The sequence below is a fragment of the Quercus robur genome, chromosome 3 (assembly GCF_932294415.1).
Source record: "Quercus robur chromosome 3, dhQueRobu3.1, whole genome shotgun sequence".
NCBI lineage: Eukaryota > Viridiplantae > Streptophyta > Magnoliopsida > Fagales > Fagaceae > Quercus > Quercus robur.
Genome location: NC_065536.1, coordinates 24,663,113 through 24,677,504, shown reverse-complemented (window position 1 = coordinate 24,677,504; position 14,392 = coordinate 24,663,113). Strand labels below are relative to the sequence as shown.

The 14,392-nt window shown below is 37.7% G+C and overlaps 1 protein-coding gene across 1 annotated transcript; it reads left to right on the top strand.

The window, feature by feature from the left end:
• On the top strand, positions 1-12,572 carry LOC126717568 (cell division cycle 5-like protein). Its single transcript, XM_050419378.1, has 4 exons — positions 1-376; positions 1,569-3,287; positions 10,554-10,835; positions 11,438-12,572. The coding sequence occupies exons 1-4, from the start codon at positions 200-202 to the stop codon at positions 12,254-12,256; spliced, it is 2,997 nt and encodes a 998-aa protein (XP_050275335.1). The 5' UTR covers positions 1-199; the 3' UTR covers positions 12,257-12,572.
• Positions 12,573-14,392: the final 1,820 nt, after the last annotated feature.

The following is a 14,392-nucleotide window of genomic DNA, read 5'->3' as shown; positions in this document are numbered from 1 at the left end:
TAGTTTTAACAGGAAAACAAAAATAAATAAAACTCCTTTCCTGCACACACACAGAGAAGGGGAGAGAGAGAGAGAGCAAGCGCTGAGGGTTTTGCTGCAGCTATCTTATTGATTTGTGGTGGTGGGTTTATGAGGGTTTGAAACCCAGAAAGCAGAGAAGCAGTAGTAGTAGGAGAAGCAACACAAGAGACGAGCGAAGATGAGGATAATGATAAAAGGAGGGGTGTGGAAGAACACCGAGGATGAGATCTTGAAAGCGGCGGTCATGAAATATGGCAAGAATCAATGGGCTCGAATCTCCTCTCTTCTCGTCCGCAAGTCTGCCAAACAGTGCAAGGCTCGCTGGTACGAGTGGCTCGACCCCTCCATCAAAAAGGTCTTGCCTTGCCTTTCTCCTTTTCTTTTCAATTCAGATAATGAATGCTATTGCTATAAAAGCTATGGAGTTTAGATTATAATTTGGATAATTTCCCACTATTTGCTTTCTGGGTTCTTTTTTGTTTCTGGGTTACTCTCATCTTAGTGTGTTAGATTTTGCATTTTTGTTTTGTAGATTGAAAATGGATGACTGTTTGTTTTGTGGGTTCTTTTCTGATTTTGGGTTACTCTATTCTTCTGCTGTTATTTTTATATATTTCCAATAATGTTACATTTTGCATTCTTGTTTTGTAGATTGAAATTGGATGACTATTTGTTTTGTGGGTCCTTTTTAGTTTTTGGGTTAATTTTCATTTATATGTAGTTCTAAAAGAGTGTATATATACTGTGTTAGATTTTGCATTTTTGTTTTGTAGATTGAAGTTGCATGACTGTTTGTTTTTGGGTTACTTTCTTCTTCTGCTGTTATTTTTATATATTTCCAATACAGTGTCTATAGTGTGTTAGATTTTGCATTTTTGTTTTGCAGATTGAAATTGGATGACTTTGTTTTGTGGGTTCTTTTTTGTTTTTTGGTTACTTTCTTCTTCTGCTGTTATTTTTATTTATTTATATGTATTTCTAAAAGAGTGTATATATAGTGTGTTAGATTTTGCATTTTTGTCTTGTAGATTGAAGTTGCATCAAGGTTTACTATTTTTTTGATACATTAAGTAATGAACACAGGAAATTTGGACCCTTCCTTTAATGTGTGTGTTTGTATTTCTGCATTTTTTGCGTGGTGTGATAGTCAGGTGTCCCATCAAAGTTGATGGCGTCATATCCTTTTTAATATATAGTGGTGAACTTATGTTGTAATTTGTATCATTTAATAGGTTATGCTTTTGTTATAAGGTAGATAATTGAGTGAAAATTATAAATTCAATACTTATTTTTACTAGAAAATAATGGTTATTTTTTTGCTCATATATTGTATACAATATTGTTAACTATACAAATATGAGTAAAGATATGGATCACTTTATTTCATTGGTACAAATGACTTTTGAAAATTGTCTACTCTTATATGATTTCTAGATTTGTTTAAATGGTTTGGGTCTATAAATGATATGATTATTATGGACAAAGTAGGGTGTGACCTTGTCAACTTTGATAGGAACTGATTAATTGATTTCGGGGAGTTTTTGCAGACTGAGTGGACAAGAGAAGAGGATGAGAAACTGCTTCATCTTGCTAAACTCATGCCCACACAATGGAGAACAATTGCACCAATTGTTGGTCGTACTCCATCGCAATGCCTTGAGCGGTATGAGAAACTCCTTGATGCAGCCTGCGCTAAGGACGAGAACTATGAACCAGGGGATGACCCTCGGAAATTGCGTCCTGGAGAGATTGACCCAAACCCTGAGTCCAAGCCAGCACGTCCAGATCCTGTTGATATGGATGAGGATGAGAAGGAAATGCTTTCTGAAGCACGAGCTCGGTTAGCCAACACAAAGGGAAAGAAGGCAAAGAGGAAAGCTAGGGAGAAGCAGCTTGAAGAGGCTAGGAGACTCGCTTCTTTACAGAAGAGGAGAGAGTTGAAGGCAGCTGGGATTGATAATAGGCACCGAAAGAGGAAAAGAAGGGGAATAGACTATAATACGGAGATTCCATTTGAGAAGAAGGCTCCTGCTGGATTTTTTGATGTCTCCGACGAAAATAGGCCTGTAGATCTGGTCAAATTTCCGGTCACAATTGAAGAACTTGAAGGGAAAAGAAGAAATGATGTGGAAGCACAATTGAGAAAACAGGATATTGCGAAGAACAAAATTGCGCAAAGGCAGGATGCTCCGTCATCTATATTGCAAGCCAACAAGATGAATGATCCGGAAACAGTTAGGAAGAGGTCGAAACTTATGCTTCCTGCTCCACAGATTTCGGATCATGAGTTGGAGGAGATTGCAAAGATGGGATATGCTAGTGATCTTCTTGCAGGGAGTGAGGAAGTTAGTGAAGGAAGTGGTGCAACACGTGCTCTTCTTGCAAATTATGCACAGACACCACAGCCAGGAATGACGCCTTTACGAACTCCCCAAAGAACACCTGCTGGTAAGGGTGATGCTATTATGATGGAAGCAGAAAATCTAGCCAGGTTGAGAGAGTCTCAGACACCATTATTAGGAGGAGAAAATCCAGAGTTGCATCCTTCTGATTTTTCAGGGGTCACTCCTAAGAAACGGGAGTTACAGACACCAAATCCGATGCTGACTCCATCAGCAACTCCTGGAGCTGCTGGACTAACTCCTAGAATTGGCATGACACCATCAAGGGATGGCTTTTCTTTTAGTATGACCCCTAAAGGAACTCCACTCAGGGATGAACTTCATATTAATGAAGACATGGATATGCATGAATCTGTGAAACTTGAACAACGAAGGCAAGCTGATTTGAGAAGGAACTTGCGGTCGGGTTTAACCAATCTTCCACAGCCCAAGAATGACTACCAGATAGTTATGCAACCGGTTCCGGAAGATAATGAAGAACAGGAGGAGAAGATTGAAGAAGATATGTCTGATAGGTTAGCTAGAGAAAGAGCTGAGGAAGAGGCACGGCAGCAGGCATTACTTAGGAAAAGATCTAAAGTACTGCAAAGGGAGCTTCCTAGACCTCCTGCAGCTTCTTTGGATCTAATTAGAAATTCTCTGATGAGAGCAGATGGAGACAAGAGTTCCTTTGTTCCTCCCACTTCTATCGAGCAGGCAGATGAAATTATAAGAAAGGAGCTTCTAGCCCTGCTAGATCATGATAATGCAAAGTATCCTGTTGACAAAAAAATGAATAAGGAGAAAAAGAAAGGTTCCAAGCGTTCTGCAGATACAACTTATGTCCCAGAAATTGAAGATTTTGAAGAAGATGAGCTTAAAGAGGTATGTGTTTAGCTCTTCTGTATTGTTATTGTATTTATTGCTTTCATCACTGCTTCTCTAATCATGTAGCTTGTCGCTTTTCCTTTTTTATTCAGCTTTAATTGAAGCACATTGTTTTAGTTACTTGTCCTGTCCTTGTTGTCAGAGTTGTTCATTGATGTAAAATTGAAGCTATTGTCTTTCATGTTTGAATTAGTAGAATTGTCTAGAACAGATGCTGCTGTGAGGGAGCTGTAAGGTAACAAATTGGAACATCTTTTGATGCTCTGTAATATCTACTGGTATATGATATTATTATTTCTTTCTACTGAAAGTTTGAACATTTATTTGATATATTTTGATGTTGATGTGGGGTGCACAACCAAAATTATTTCATAATTTATTAATTTAATTTAATTTTTATTTGAAATCTCATATTTAAGTTTTTTTGAATTTTGAATTTCAGATTTTTCTTGATTTCTCTTTTGAATTCAGAATTTAAAATTTAATGTTGTTGGGGATTTATGGAATGTAATTGTGGCTTGACGTACTCTTTGAATCATATTAAAAAGAGTCTCCAGGAATGATCTAAAGCTATGCAATTTGGATAAGAAATATGATTAAATATACTTAAACAAAAAAAAAAGAATTATGATTAAATATGTTTCTCTATGCTTGGTGGCAATTTCAAGCATCTGTAGGTGTTCAAGCATAGGGTTTTAGGAAAATTCCAGGTGGTGAAGTTTAGGATTTTTCCTGTCCTTTTTTCTTTTCCCTTATTTCTAATTTCTACTCATCATTTTACTCCAACTTGGTATCAAAGCAAACACTGATCTTTTTATTTTTTTGATAAGTAAAACACTGATCTTTATTTGTGCGCCTTTGAAACCAATAGTCCAAAAAAAGAAAAACTCTTATTCTGTCCCAATTAGTTACAACTTGTGCCAACATAGCAACCCATCCTACCACCATTAGGGGAAAAAAAACCCAAAAATCATCAACAACCCACAATCTATAAGGCCCATCACCAAGCCAAACTTGCCTGAACTTCAACCCACCCACATGGCCAATAGTAAGTCCATCCATCATACAAAGTCCCATTACCAGTGCCTCAAGGTCCCAACCTAAAAATCGCCAAATCAACAACCCAAGGCTGACACAATCACCATAGCAACCCAACCCAATGAGGCGTTCCCACTTATCGTTGAGGACACATCACAAAAATGGTACCCCTTGTCGCCATCCAGAACCAATGCCAAAACCAGGAACCACAATTATAGCCAGAAAACTCATTTGGCACTGTGACATCACAGCTAAACAAAACTTCACTAACCTGTATCACTCCAGCTAGTAGCCACCAACCCAATTTGAATCCAACATGTACTCATCCAACCTCTGCCCTTAAACCCAAGAGAAGTTCAATTTGCTTAAGCTAAATCCATACCTAACTACACAGCCATTACTATTGAACCAAATGGCCATCATCCACATCTCCCAAATCCTTCAAAACTTTGTTCTTTTAGCCTTTTTTCATCGCTGCTGATCTCTGTAGTTATAGCCCGTTGATATTGTTGCCTACCATTGTGGAACTGGGATTGGGCATTAAACCCATGTTTGAAATTGAGTTGCCAATTGCCCCCGTTGTGTGCCCTTGCGTTACCACTTGCCGTACGACCACCATAGGCCCATCGGACGCCACCTCACTCATCATTAGTGCCAAAGCTGAGTCGGGGAGTCGATGACCACTGCTTGACAAATTCCCTTGTGAGGACCATCAGTTCAGAGTCACACACCCATCCTATTGGTTATTGTTTTCGTAGTAGAGAATTAAAAGTAAAAAAGGTTTGAAGGCTCAAAGCAGATTGTGATGGGTCCAGGTTGTTAGTATGTGATCAACCCAGTTGATAACGTGCCGGCACCACTTGTTCACAACATTGGCTCACTATTGACAGCATGTGGTCCAATTAGCATTTCTTCTACAGCCTAGACTTAAGACCTTGCCCGGTCCTGTGATCCATATTTGCACAAGCTAGAAATTAGCCTAACCAAGGTCAGTAGATTGATTCTTTTTTTGATAGATAGGTCAGTTGGCTGGTTCTTATTATTTGAAGCTTTATTCTAGTGAACCATGGTAGTATTCGAAGCACTATATTGGCAATGAGCTATAGGTCAATTGGCACTTCCTTTAACAATGCTCTGTTTGTTTGGAAAACCTTGTATAATGATAGTTTCCCGCATTTTCCACTGTTTGGTAGCATAAAAAAAAAAGTCGAGGAAAACTATCTTTGGTCAACATAAAAAGTATTGCTTATTTTTTAGAGATTGTTTTCCATTAAAATTTTTTGGAAAACAACTCTATCGCTTAGTAGACTCAGGGCTGTCCATCCAATCCAAAGACCCGACCCACCCGAAGATTCCGACCGGATCCGACCCGATCAAGTCACCAGTCGACGGCGGGTCATTTGTTCCAAAAACCGACTCCGGCGGGTCGGTCTCGGTTTTCCTCTCCAAAACCCAAGAAAACCCGATCCGACCAATGTACTAAGATTTCCATCAAAAAATTTCCAGAATCCGGCGGAAGTTTCCAGAATCCGGCGATATTTTCCAGAATCCGGCCTCAAATTTCCAGATTCCGGCCTCAAATTTCCAGATTCTGGCAACAAACTTTCATATTTCGGTGACTTATCAAGTAGATCTAGTGATATTTCGTCCAAATCTAGTGAAATCTCATCGGATCTAGCGAGATCTCACCATATCCGGTTAGATCTCCGCCGGATTTGGCGTTTTTTCTCCTGAAATCAACTATTTTGGCTGGATTATTCACCGTGGACGGTTCCGACCGAACCGACCGTGTTTCCGGCGCAAAACCGACCGCGCCGATCCGACTCCCTCGCCGGTCGGCGACGGGTCAGGATTTTCTCAACCTGATTCTATCGGGTCGGTCTCGGGTTGGGCACAAACCCGACCCGGACCGACCCGTGGACACCCCTAAGTAGACTAGAGTAGCTTTCTTTGCCTAGACTGTTGCCTTAGGGAAATGCTTGACGATTGATAATTTACAAAAAAGGAAGGTGTGGATTTTGGATTGGTGCTACATGTGTAAGAGAAATGGTGAATTGGTTGACCATCTATTCCTTCGTTGTCCTTTTGCTATGGATCTATGGTCTATGGTCTATGGTTTTGGGTCTATTTGGAGTAACTTGGGTTATGCCGCACGCTGTTTTGGGCTGTTAGGGTGTTGGCAAGGCAGCTTTGGTCGTCATCGAAATGGTTATATTTGGTCCATCATTCCTCATTGCTTATTGTGGTGTCTTTGGGGGGAGAGGAATAGTAGATGTTTTGAAGATATTAAGAGATTTATTCTGGACCTCAAGCTACTCTTTTTTAGAACTTTAAGGGATTGGTTGTTTGCTTTGCAAAAACAATCATTCCCTTCTTTTATTGATTTCCTAGACTCTTGCAATTTTTGTATTTGATTTCTTATCCCTTGTTCACTCCCTGTGTACTAGGGTGTTCCTTTTTTATATCAATATAACTTATTACTTATCAAAAAAAAAAAAAAACTTGTTCCATTCCTATCAGAGTGATATATATATATTTTTTAATTTTTAATTTTTTAATAAAAGAAACTATTTGAGACAGGGGAATAGCTCCGTATTTGTTATGTGTCACAAATTGAAAAGAACAAAATGAGGGTTCAAGTTAATGGTGAATCGATTGGAACAAGTTTGGGTTGGTGCTACATGTGTAAGAGAAATGGTGAATCTATTGACCATCTATTCCTTCATTGTCCTTTTGCTTCGGATCTATGGTCTATGGTTTTGGGTCTTTTTGGAGTTTCTTGGGTTATGCCACACTCTGTTTTGGGGCTGCTGCGATGTTGGCAAGGCAGCTTTGGTCGTCATCGAAATGGTTTTATTTGGTCTATCATTCCTCATTGCTTACTGTGGTGCCTTTGGAGGGAGAGGAATAGTAGATGTTTTCAAGATTCTGAGAGATCTATTCCGGACCTCAAGCTTCTCTTTTTTAGAACTTTAAGAGATTGGTTGTTTGCTTTGCAAAATAAATCTTTCCCTTCTTTTATTGTTTTCCTAGACTCTTGCAATTTTTGTATTTGATTTCCTTTCCCTTGTTCACTTCTGGTGCACTTGGGTGTTCCTTTTTATCAATATATCTTATTACTTATCAAAAAAAAAAAAAGCAATGAAACCATGGTTTCACACACGAAAAGCAGTGGTGTTGGTAATGAAATCTTGAAGATGAAGAAAACTCAAGTACTGCCAGAACTTAATGCTGAAAAAGAAATACAAGTGCCAACATATGAAAACTTACCACATCCTAAACCATAGATGGTAGAGCCAATACATAACGTTTTTAGTGGGTGCTGAGTTATTTGAAAGAGAAATTTGATACAATGATGCTTCCTGTCAAGCAAGATAAGGCTGTATCATTTATTCCACCCATTAATTTTATCATTCCCAATGAACTTAATATGGTGGAACAAAAAGTTATTTTGTTCTTAGTGTAATCGGAAGTGCTTCTAGAGTTGGTGCAAGTGTCAAGCGTAAAATTTCATATTCTTCAAAACCCGTGATCTAGTTTTATCCAATCAGGGAATATGATAATTTATTTTTTTGAATTTTTGAGTCTCCAAGATTTCACTTTTGAATTTAGAATTTAATGTTGTTGAGGATTTTATGTAATTGTGGCTTGATGTACTCCTTGAAGCCTATTAAAAAGAGGCTCTGGGAATGGTTTGAAGCAATTCAGTTTGATAATAATTTTCTTATTAGAGATGTTTCTCTAAGCTTGGTGGTGATTTGAAGCACCTTAGATGGTGAGGCTTAGGGTTTCGAGGAAATTCTATGTGGTGAAGCTTGGGATTTTTCTTGTCCTCTTCTTTTTTCTATTTATATTTTCCACTCTAGCTGTCTGGCTTTAGATATCTTCTGATTTTTTAGTGAGCACCCTTTGAAAGAGTGGACATGACCCTTTATAGTGTAGGAAAGGAGGAAAAATAGCTGTGAAAAGCATAAGAATCTAATGTATCCTATTATTTTGATGAAAATATCGAGTTAGAGGGTTGCTTGTTGCCTGGTTTATAGTTATCCAACTTTCTTTCAGAACAAAGAAACAAATACCACAAGAGCATAGGAAGATTTTCTATATTTGGATGGAAGTAACTCACTGAATGGTGATTTATATTTTAGATAATATTGGTGATTTCCTGACCCACAAGAGTGTGGAATGGGTGGGGAGGTTAACTAGGTGATGCGACCTTGATGAGGTGGTTGACTATTCCACTAGAGCATGATGAGGTGGTTGAATCAAGTACTTCACAACCACAAGAGCATGCAGATGTGATTGAAATCTACTACTCAAGCAAAGGCTTTCTTTGTAGATGTGATTAAATACTTTTAGACATATGGATAGTAGAACCCCTGCAACAAAGGCTTCCTTTGGAGACATGATTAAATAATTTTAGACATGGATATTCCCCCCGGTTAAAGGAGATTTTCCCTGAGTTGTATGGCGTTGCTTGATACAGGGATGCATTAGTGGCAGAACTAATTTCTTTCTCAGGGAGATCTATATAATTTTCATTTGATTGGTTCAGATTCGGGAGTTAGAGTCTGCTGCCTTCTTCATGGATTTACTGTATAACAGAGTGCGGAAAGGGGAAAGGGTGGATAGGCTGTGGTGGAAACTTGCTCCTCAGGAGATTTTTGATGTTAGATCTTACCATAAAGTTACAATCCCTTTCCCAATTGTCGTTTCCCTGAAAGACTCTATGGAGTTCCCAAAGTGGCTTCAAAGATTAATTTGTTTGTGTGGATGGCGGCGTTGGGTAGAGTTTTGACTAATGATAATTTGAGGAAGCGTAGGCTTATTGTTATTGACTGGTATGTGTGAGAGGGCAAGGGGAGACTATTAATAATTTACTCCTGCATTGCCCAATAGCCAGAGAGTTGTGGAGTATGGTGTTTACACTTTTCAGGGTTATTTGGGTTATGCCCAAGGATGTAGTGGAGCTTTTTGCTAACTGACCAGGCATGTTTTAGAAAACATAGAAATGGGGTGATATGGAATACAATCCATCACTGTTTGATGTGGGGTATGGAGGTAGAGTATTGCTCGGATTTTTGAAGGAACCGAAAGATCAATTCAAGACTTGAAGATTTCTTTCTTCCAGACTCTGATTGGGTGGACAAATGCATTGGGTGTCTTCTTTTTTAAGTCTTTGTCTGATTTGCTTGATAGATGCAGTTTTTACACTTCTAAGTTCTTTCTGTTCTGAAACTTTCTTTAGTACACGTCCTGTGTGTGTTGTCTTTATGTATTTGTTATTTCTATCAATGAAATTTATTATTTATAAAAAAAAGGATGTTATAGTAGAGGTTAGTCATGTCACTAATTGATTTAGACATGTGAGGTAAATGTTGTAATGGCTAACTATAGCTTGTGATTTTTTAGCATGTGACTGATTGTATTACACATGTGCTAACTATAGTTTAGGGAGGTTTTATTTGTGATGATGTCAGCATGAGATCATCATAGCAAAATCCTTAAGTGATAAATCACTATGCTTAGCCATTGTAAACTCAGTTTTTCCATTGAATAAAGATTATTCTCTAAGTTTCAGATTGAGGTTGAGATTTGTTTTTCTCTACTCAATTTTTTTCTCTTTCTTGAATCTTCTCAAATTTCCCTTGCATCACTGGGGTTAGTTATAAGTGGATGATGGATGAAAGCCCCTCATATGAACAAAGGACACCTGAATAAGATTACCCTTAGCTATCAAAAAGAAAAAGATAATCACCAATACATATTCTTTGGCGATATTGGTAAATTATTATATTTATCCTTCATTAAACAACGTGTCATTCCAAAATCAAGACATTTTGAAACAAAGGATAGTGTATTAATATATACGTATGTGTGTTTTCTTTATTAGGTTCAAGTTACATCTTGTGTAATTTTTGGTTAATGTTTTGCCACTTAATATCATTTTACTAGATAAGAATTTCTTTTTACTGTTTAATATGATTTCTGCTGTAGATGTTTAACTGTTGTGTTTCCTGTTACTAATTTTTGTAATTTCTTGGATCTTTCCTCTGGTCCATATTACATCTTATATGATGCAAAGCACATTATATATCACCTATATATACAGTTTAAACTTATGCTTCTGTCTTTGTAGTTTATAGCCCTTATATTTCCTGTTGTTGGAGCATATCTATTGATGATCCAGTCTCAAAGTTTTAATAATTACACTGTTGTTAGCAGGCTGATTCTCTGATAAAGGAAGAGGCACAGTATCTTCGTGTGGCAATGGGGCATGAGGATCAATCCCTAGATGAATTTGTTGAAGCACACAAAACTTGTCTAGGTGATCTCATGTACTTCCCCACCCGTAGTGCTTATGGTCTCTCAAGTGTTGCTGGAAACATGGAAAAACTGGCAGCCTTGCAGAATGAATTTGACAATGTGAAAAGGAAGATGGATGGAGATAAAGCTAAGGCAGAAACCCTTGGGAAGAAGGTTGAAATTCTCACACAAGGTTATGAGGTATGTTTTCCCTCTGAGATACTAGTTGACTCTTAGCTACAGGTGTCATTTAACGTTATACTAGTGCAATTTCTTAATATAATTTCTTTCTGTTACCAGACACCAAAGATGTATTTTCCGATCAAGCTTACTTTTGTTTTTTTTTTTTTTGATAAATCAAGCTTACTTTTGTTATTAAATGATAGGAGTGAAGATCTTTCTACTCTCATATTTGCTTCAAATACAGAATACGGTTAAACTTATAGCTGTGTAACACATCCTTCTTTGAGACAATTATTGAAGATTTCTCAACATGCATATTTGTTGTGCAAGCCCTCTGTTGGAATAATTTTTTTTATTATCAATTACATCACATTTCTGGGGAGCAGCAATGTCTATTGAACGATTCAATAGTATTATCTTACAAATATTTTACCAATTAAAAAAAGGGTGCTCATAATATAATAATATTGTTCCCAAAACACACACTATCTTTGATCTAGATCATGGAAGATTTCCCATTAATGATTTGCGATATTAGCTCATAGATTTATTGCTTTTTAGTGATGATGTTGTTATGAAACTCATAGATTACTAAGTAATTGGACATTATGATTGTTCAGAAACGGGCTAGAATGGGTCTCTGGCCACAAATTGAGGCAACCATAAAGCTGATGGACACTGCTGCAACAGAACTTGAGTGCTTCAAAGCTTTACAAAAGCAAGAGCAATTAGCAGCGTCGTACCGTATAAATGGTATCCGGGAGGAAGTTCAGAAACAAAAAGAGCTGGAGCGAACTTTGCAGGGGCGGTATGGAGATCTTGTAGCAGAGCTGGAAAGGGTACAAAGCCTCATGGAAAAATACAGAGTACAAGCACAAAAGGAAGAAGAAATTGCAGCCAAGAATCGTGCTCTAGAGTTGGCTGAGGCTGAAGAAGGTAAGACTGTTGTGCCAAGCACAGAGACTCCTGTGCCTATAGCCTCTGATGAACAACTTGGAAGCTCTGTTCCAGTTGGACCATCCCACGATGAAAATGAAGGACAGCAAAGGGATGCTTCACGAAGCCCAAAAACTGATATGGATGTTGATATCGAGAAAGAGCATGAAACACTGTGCATAGACGCAACAGTTGTTCAAGATAATGGTCCGGAAGGTTCTGATATTCAGCTCTCAGAGTCTGAAAGAAACCCTGGTGGAGTTCTGGACACGGTTGTGGAGAATGATAAGATGATTACCAACTCGGTTGATGATGTGGCTGGTGATAGTAGCACGAGTACTGAGGTTGCCAAGGAGGCTCAGGATATTGAGGATCAGCTGAATGTTGTGGAAGCTAGAAAACTGGATGGTGTCTTGACCAAGCAAGAAGACCAAGTCTCAGAAGCAAGTGGCAATGATGATTTCGGCAGTGGAGATGCCAAGCAAGTTTCTGGTGACAAATAGGAGGTGGCGATTTTGGCTGGAGATGGCATATATCCAATTTTAAATGTTTGGAAGTTGAGAAGAAATCAAACTCTTTCTGAATGGGATTTAACTGAGAAGCAAACTAAACTACAATTGCAGATAAGAACAGGAAATGAAGTTGGAAATGTAACAGAAGTTGTGATCTGAGAGCAGTAATCAGGGGCCTTTAAAGAGTCAGACTGTTCTAATTTTGTCATTAAGATCTTAATGTGGACAAGGATAAGATCATAATCTGGTCATGTGTACGGTATAGCTGTTATTAAATGAGGAACTATTATAGCTTTCCTTGCGATAATTTGTTGGTAACAAATATGTATATTCTGGGTGGATTTTATAGAATGCTTAATCTAGTGTATTGCCATTATAGAATACTTAGCTTTTGGGGTGGAGTAATGCGATCCCCTAAAATAATTTATTAGAATTAGAGGAACAGATGAGGTCTATTATGTAAAATCCAAGTCTCTCTCGAAAAGAGTATTGACTTCTGAGCACAGTGATGTTATGTGCACTTTCTACAATGTTACTCTCATCTTTTAGGTGTTTGAGTTGCACATCCCTAGAACGGAAACTTTTGCAAGGATTGATAATCGAGCATGATATTAATGCTAAAACATCGGGTGCCATTTTGAATAGGTATCAATGGCAATGGGTTTGCCAAGGAAGATTTGTTTGTTTGGATGGAGGGGAATAGAGAGATCTTGCTAAATATTGGGAAGATCTTAGCCTTTGTTGGGGAGGAGAGAATGAAATGGAAATGAATAAAAAGAATAATTTTAAAATCTTCTTCCCTTCCCTTGCTTAGAAATTTTAATGGAGGAAATGGAAACTTCATTCTCTTGTTTGAGATTTTAAGTAAGAGGGAATAGAATGAGCAGGGTGGAACACACATTTCTCTCCATTTCCTTAAAATCTTAAATTTTCATTCCCCCTGAAATTGTGAGGAATAGAAGGGATTGAAATTAGATTTAATGAATTTTTTACTAAAACTCCCAAAATATCCTTATATATTCAATCTTTTATTTTAAATAGGGGTTTAATAGTAATATTGTCATAAAATGATTTTATTTTATTTCATTTCCTCTATGTTACTCTCAAACAAGATTATTTACATTCCATTAATTTATTTTAAAACATCCAATTAAGGTTACTTAATTCCATTCAATTCCATTATTTTTCATTCATTTTCCATGCTTAAATACATTCTATTCCATTTCATTACATTCCTTTCAATTCCTTTATAATCATTCAATTTCATTCCATTCCATTCCTTTATGAACTCCCAAATAAAGCCTTAATGAATCCGGTGGATCTCCTTCGGATTTGAGTGGGTTTGTAGATGGATCTAGTGGATCTTTGCTAGATTTGACTAGGTTCATTAGTTGGATCGAGTGAGTCGGATTTTGGAGGAGGAAACCCACCACTCAACTTGTTGTCGTTGGATTTTGAAGGTGGTGACTTGCCGTTGACTACCACAATTACCGAATTGAATTGAGTTCGATTTGGGTCAAGTTGGATCCCTTAGGTGGGTCAGGTTTGGCATGTCTTTGGACACCCCAAGAGGGAGACAATAGGGGAGGGGATTAAAAAAAAATGTCAATTTTGTTTTTAAGATATATATTTTTTAAATGTCAATTTTAAATTTATTCTTTTAAAATTAATAAAATAAGGTGATAATTGTTAATATATATGAAATTCCCCTCCCCTCTTCTCTCCTCGGCTCTTTAATTTTTGAAACATTTACCACCACGCACCCTTAGTGTGATGATTACTTTACAAGTACAGAACTCTTATGAGGTGGGGCGGGGCGGGGGGGGGGGGGGAGGGAGGTAAGGGCTGGGTTCAAGTCTTTATGAGGGAACTTTACATATATATACACTTAGATTAGGTTAGAGTAGAATTTCTATCTTATATCAAAATATTTTTTTGAAGGGAGAGATCTATTCCCTTTCTCCCTTGCTTAGATTTCACAAGTTCCAAACAAGAGGAATGATTAATCATTCACTTCTCCTCTCATTTCCTCTCATCTCCTTACCCTCTACTCACCTCTCTCTCTCTCTAAACTTCCAAACAATGGGAGAGAGTTGGAGGATTCTTAGAGAGAAGGGAGTCGGACCA

Bases quoted from the DNA above. Each gene is read 5' to 3' on its own strand.
- LOC126717568 (XM_050419378.1), top strand. From the start codon at position 200: ATGAGGATAATGATAAAAGGAGGGGTGTGGAAGAACACCGAGGATGAG. The intron at 377-1,568 runs GTCTTGCCTTGC...GAGTTTTTGCAG, and splicing joins TCGACCCCTCCATCAAAAAG to ACTGAGTGGACAAGAGAAGA. The intron at 10,836-11,437 runs GTATGTTTTCCC...ATGATTGTTCAG, and splicing joins TTCTCACACAAGGTTATGAG to AAACGGGCTAGAATGGGTCT.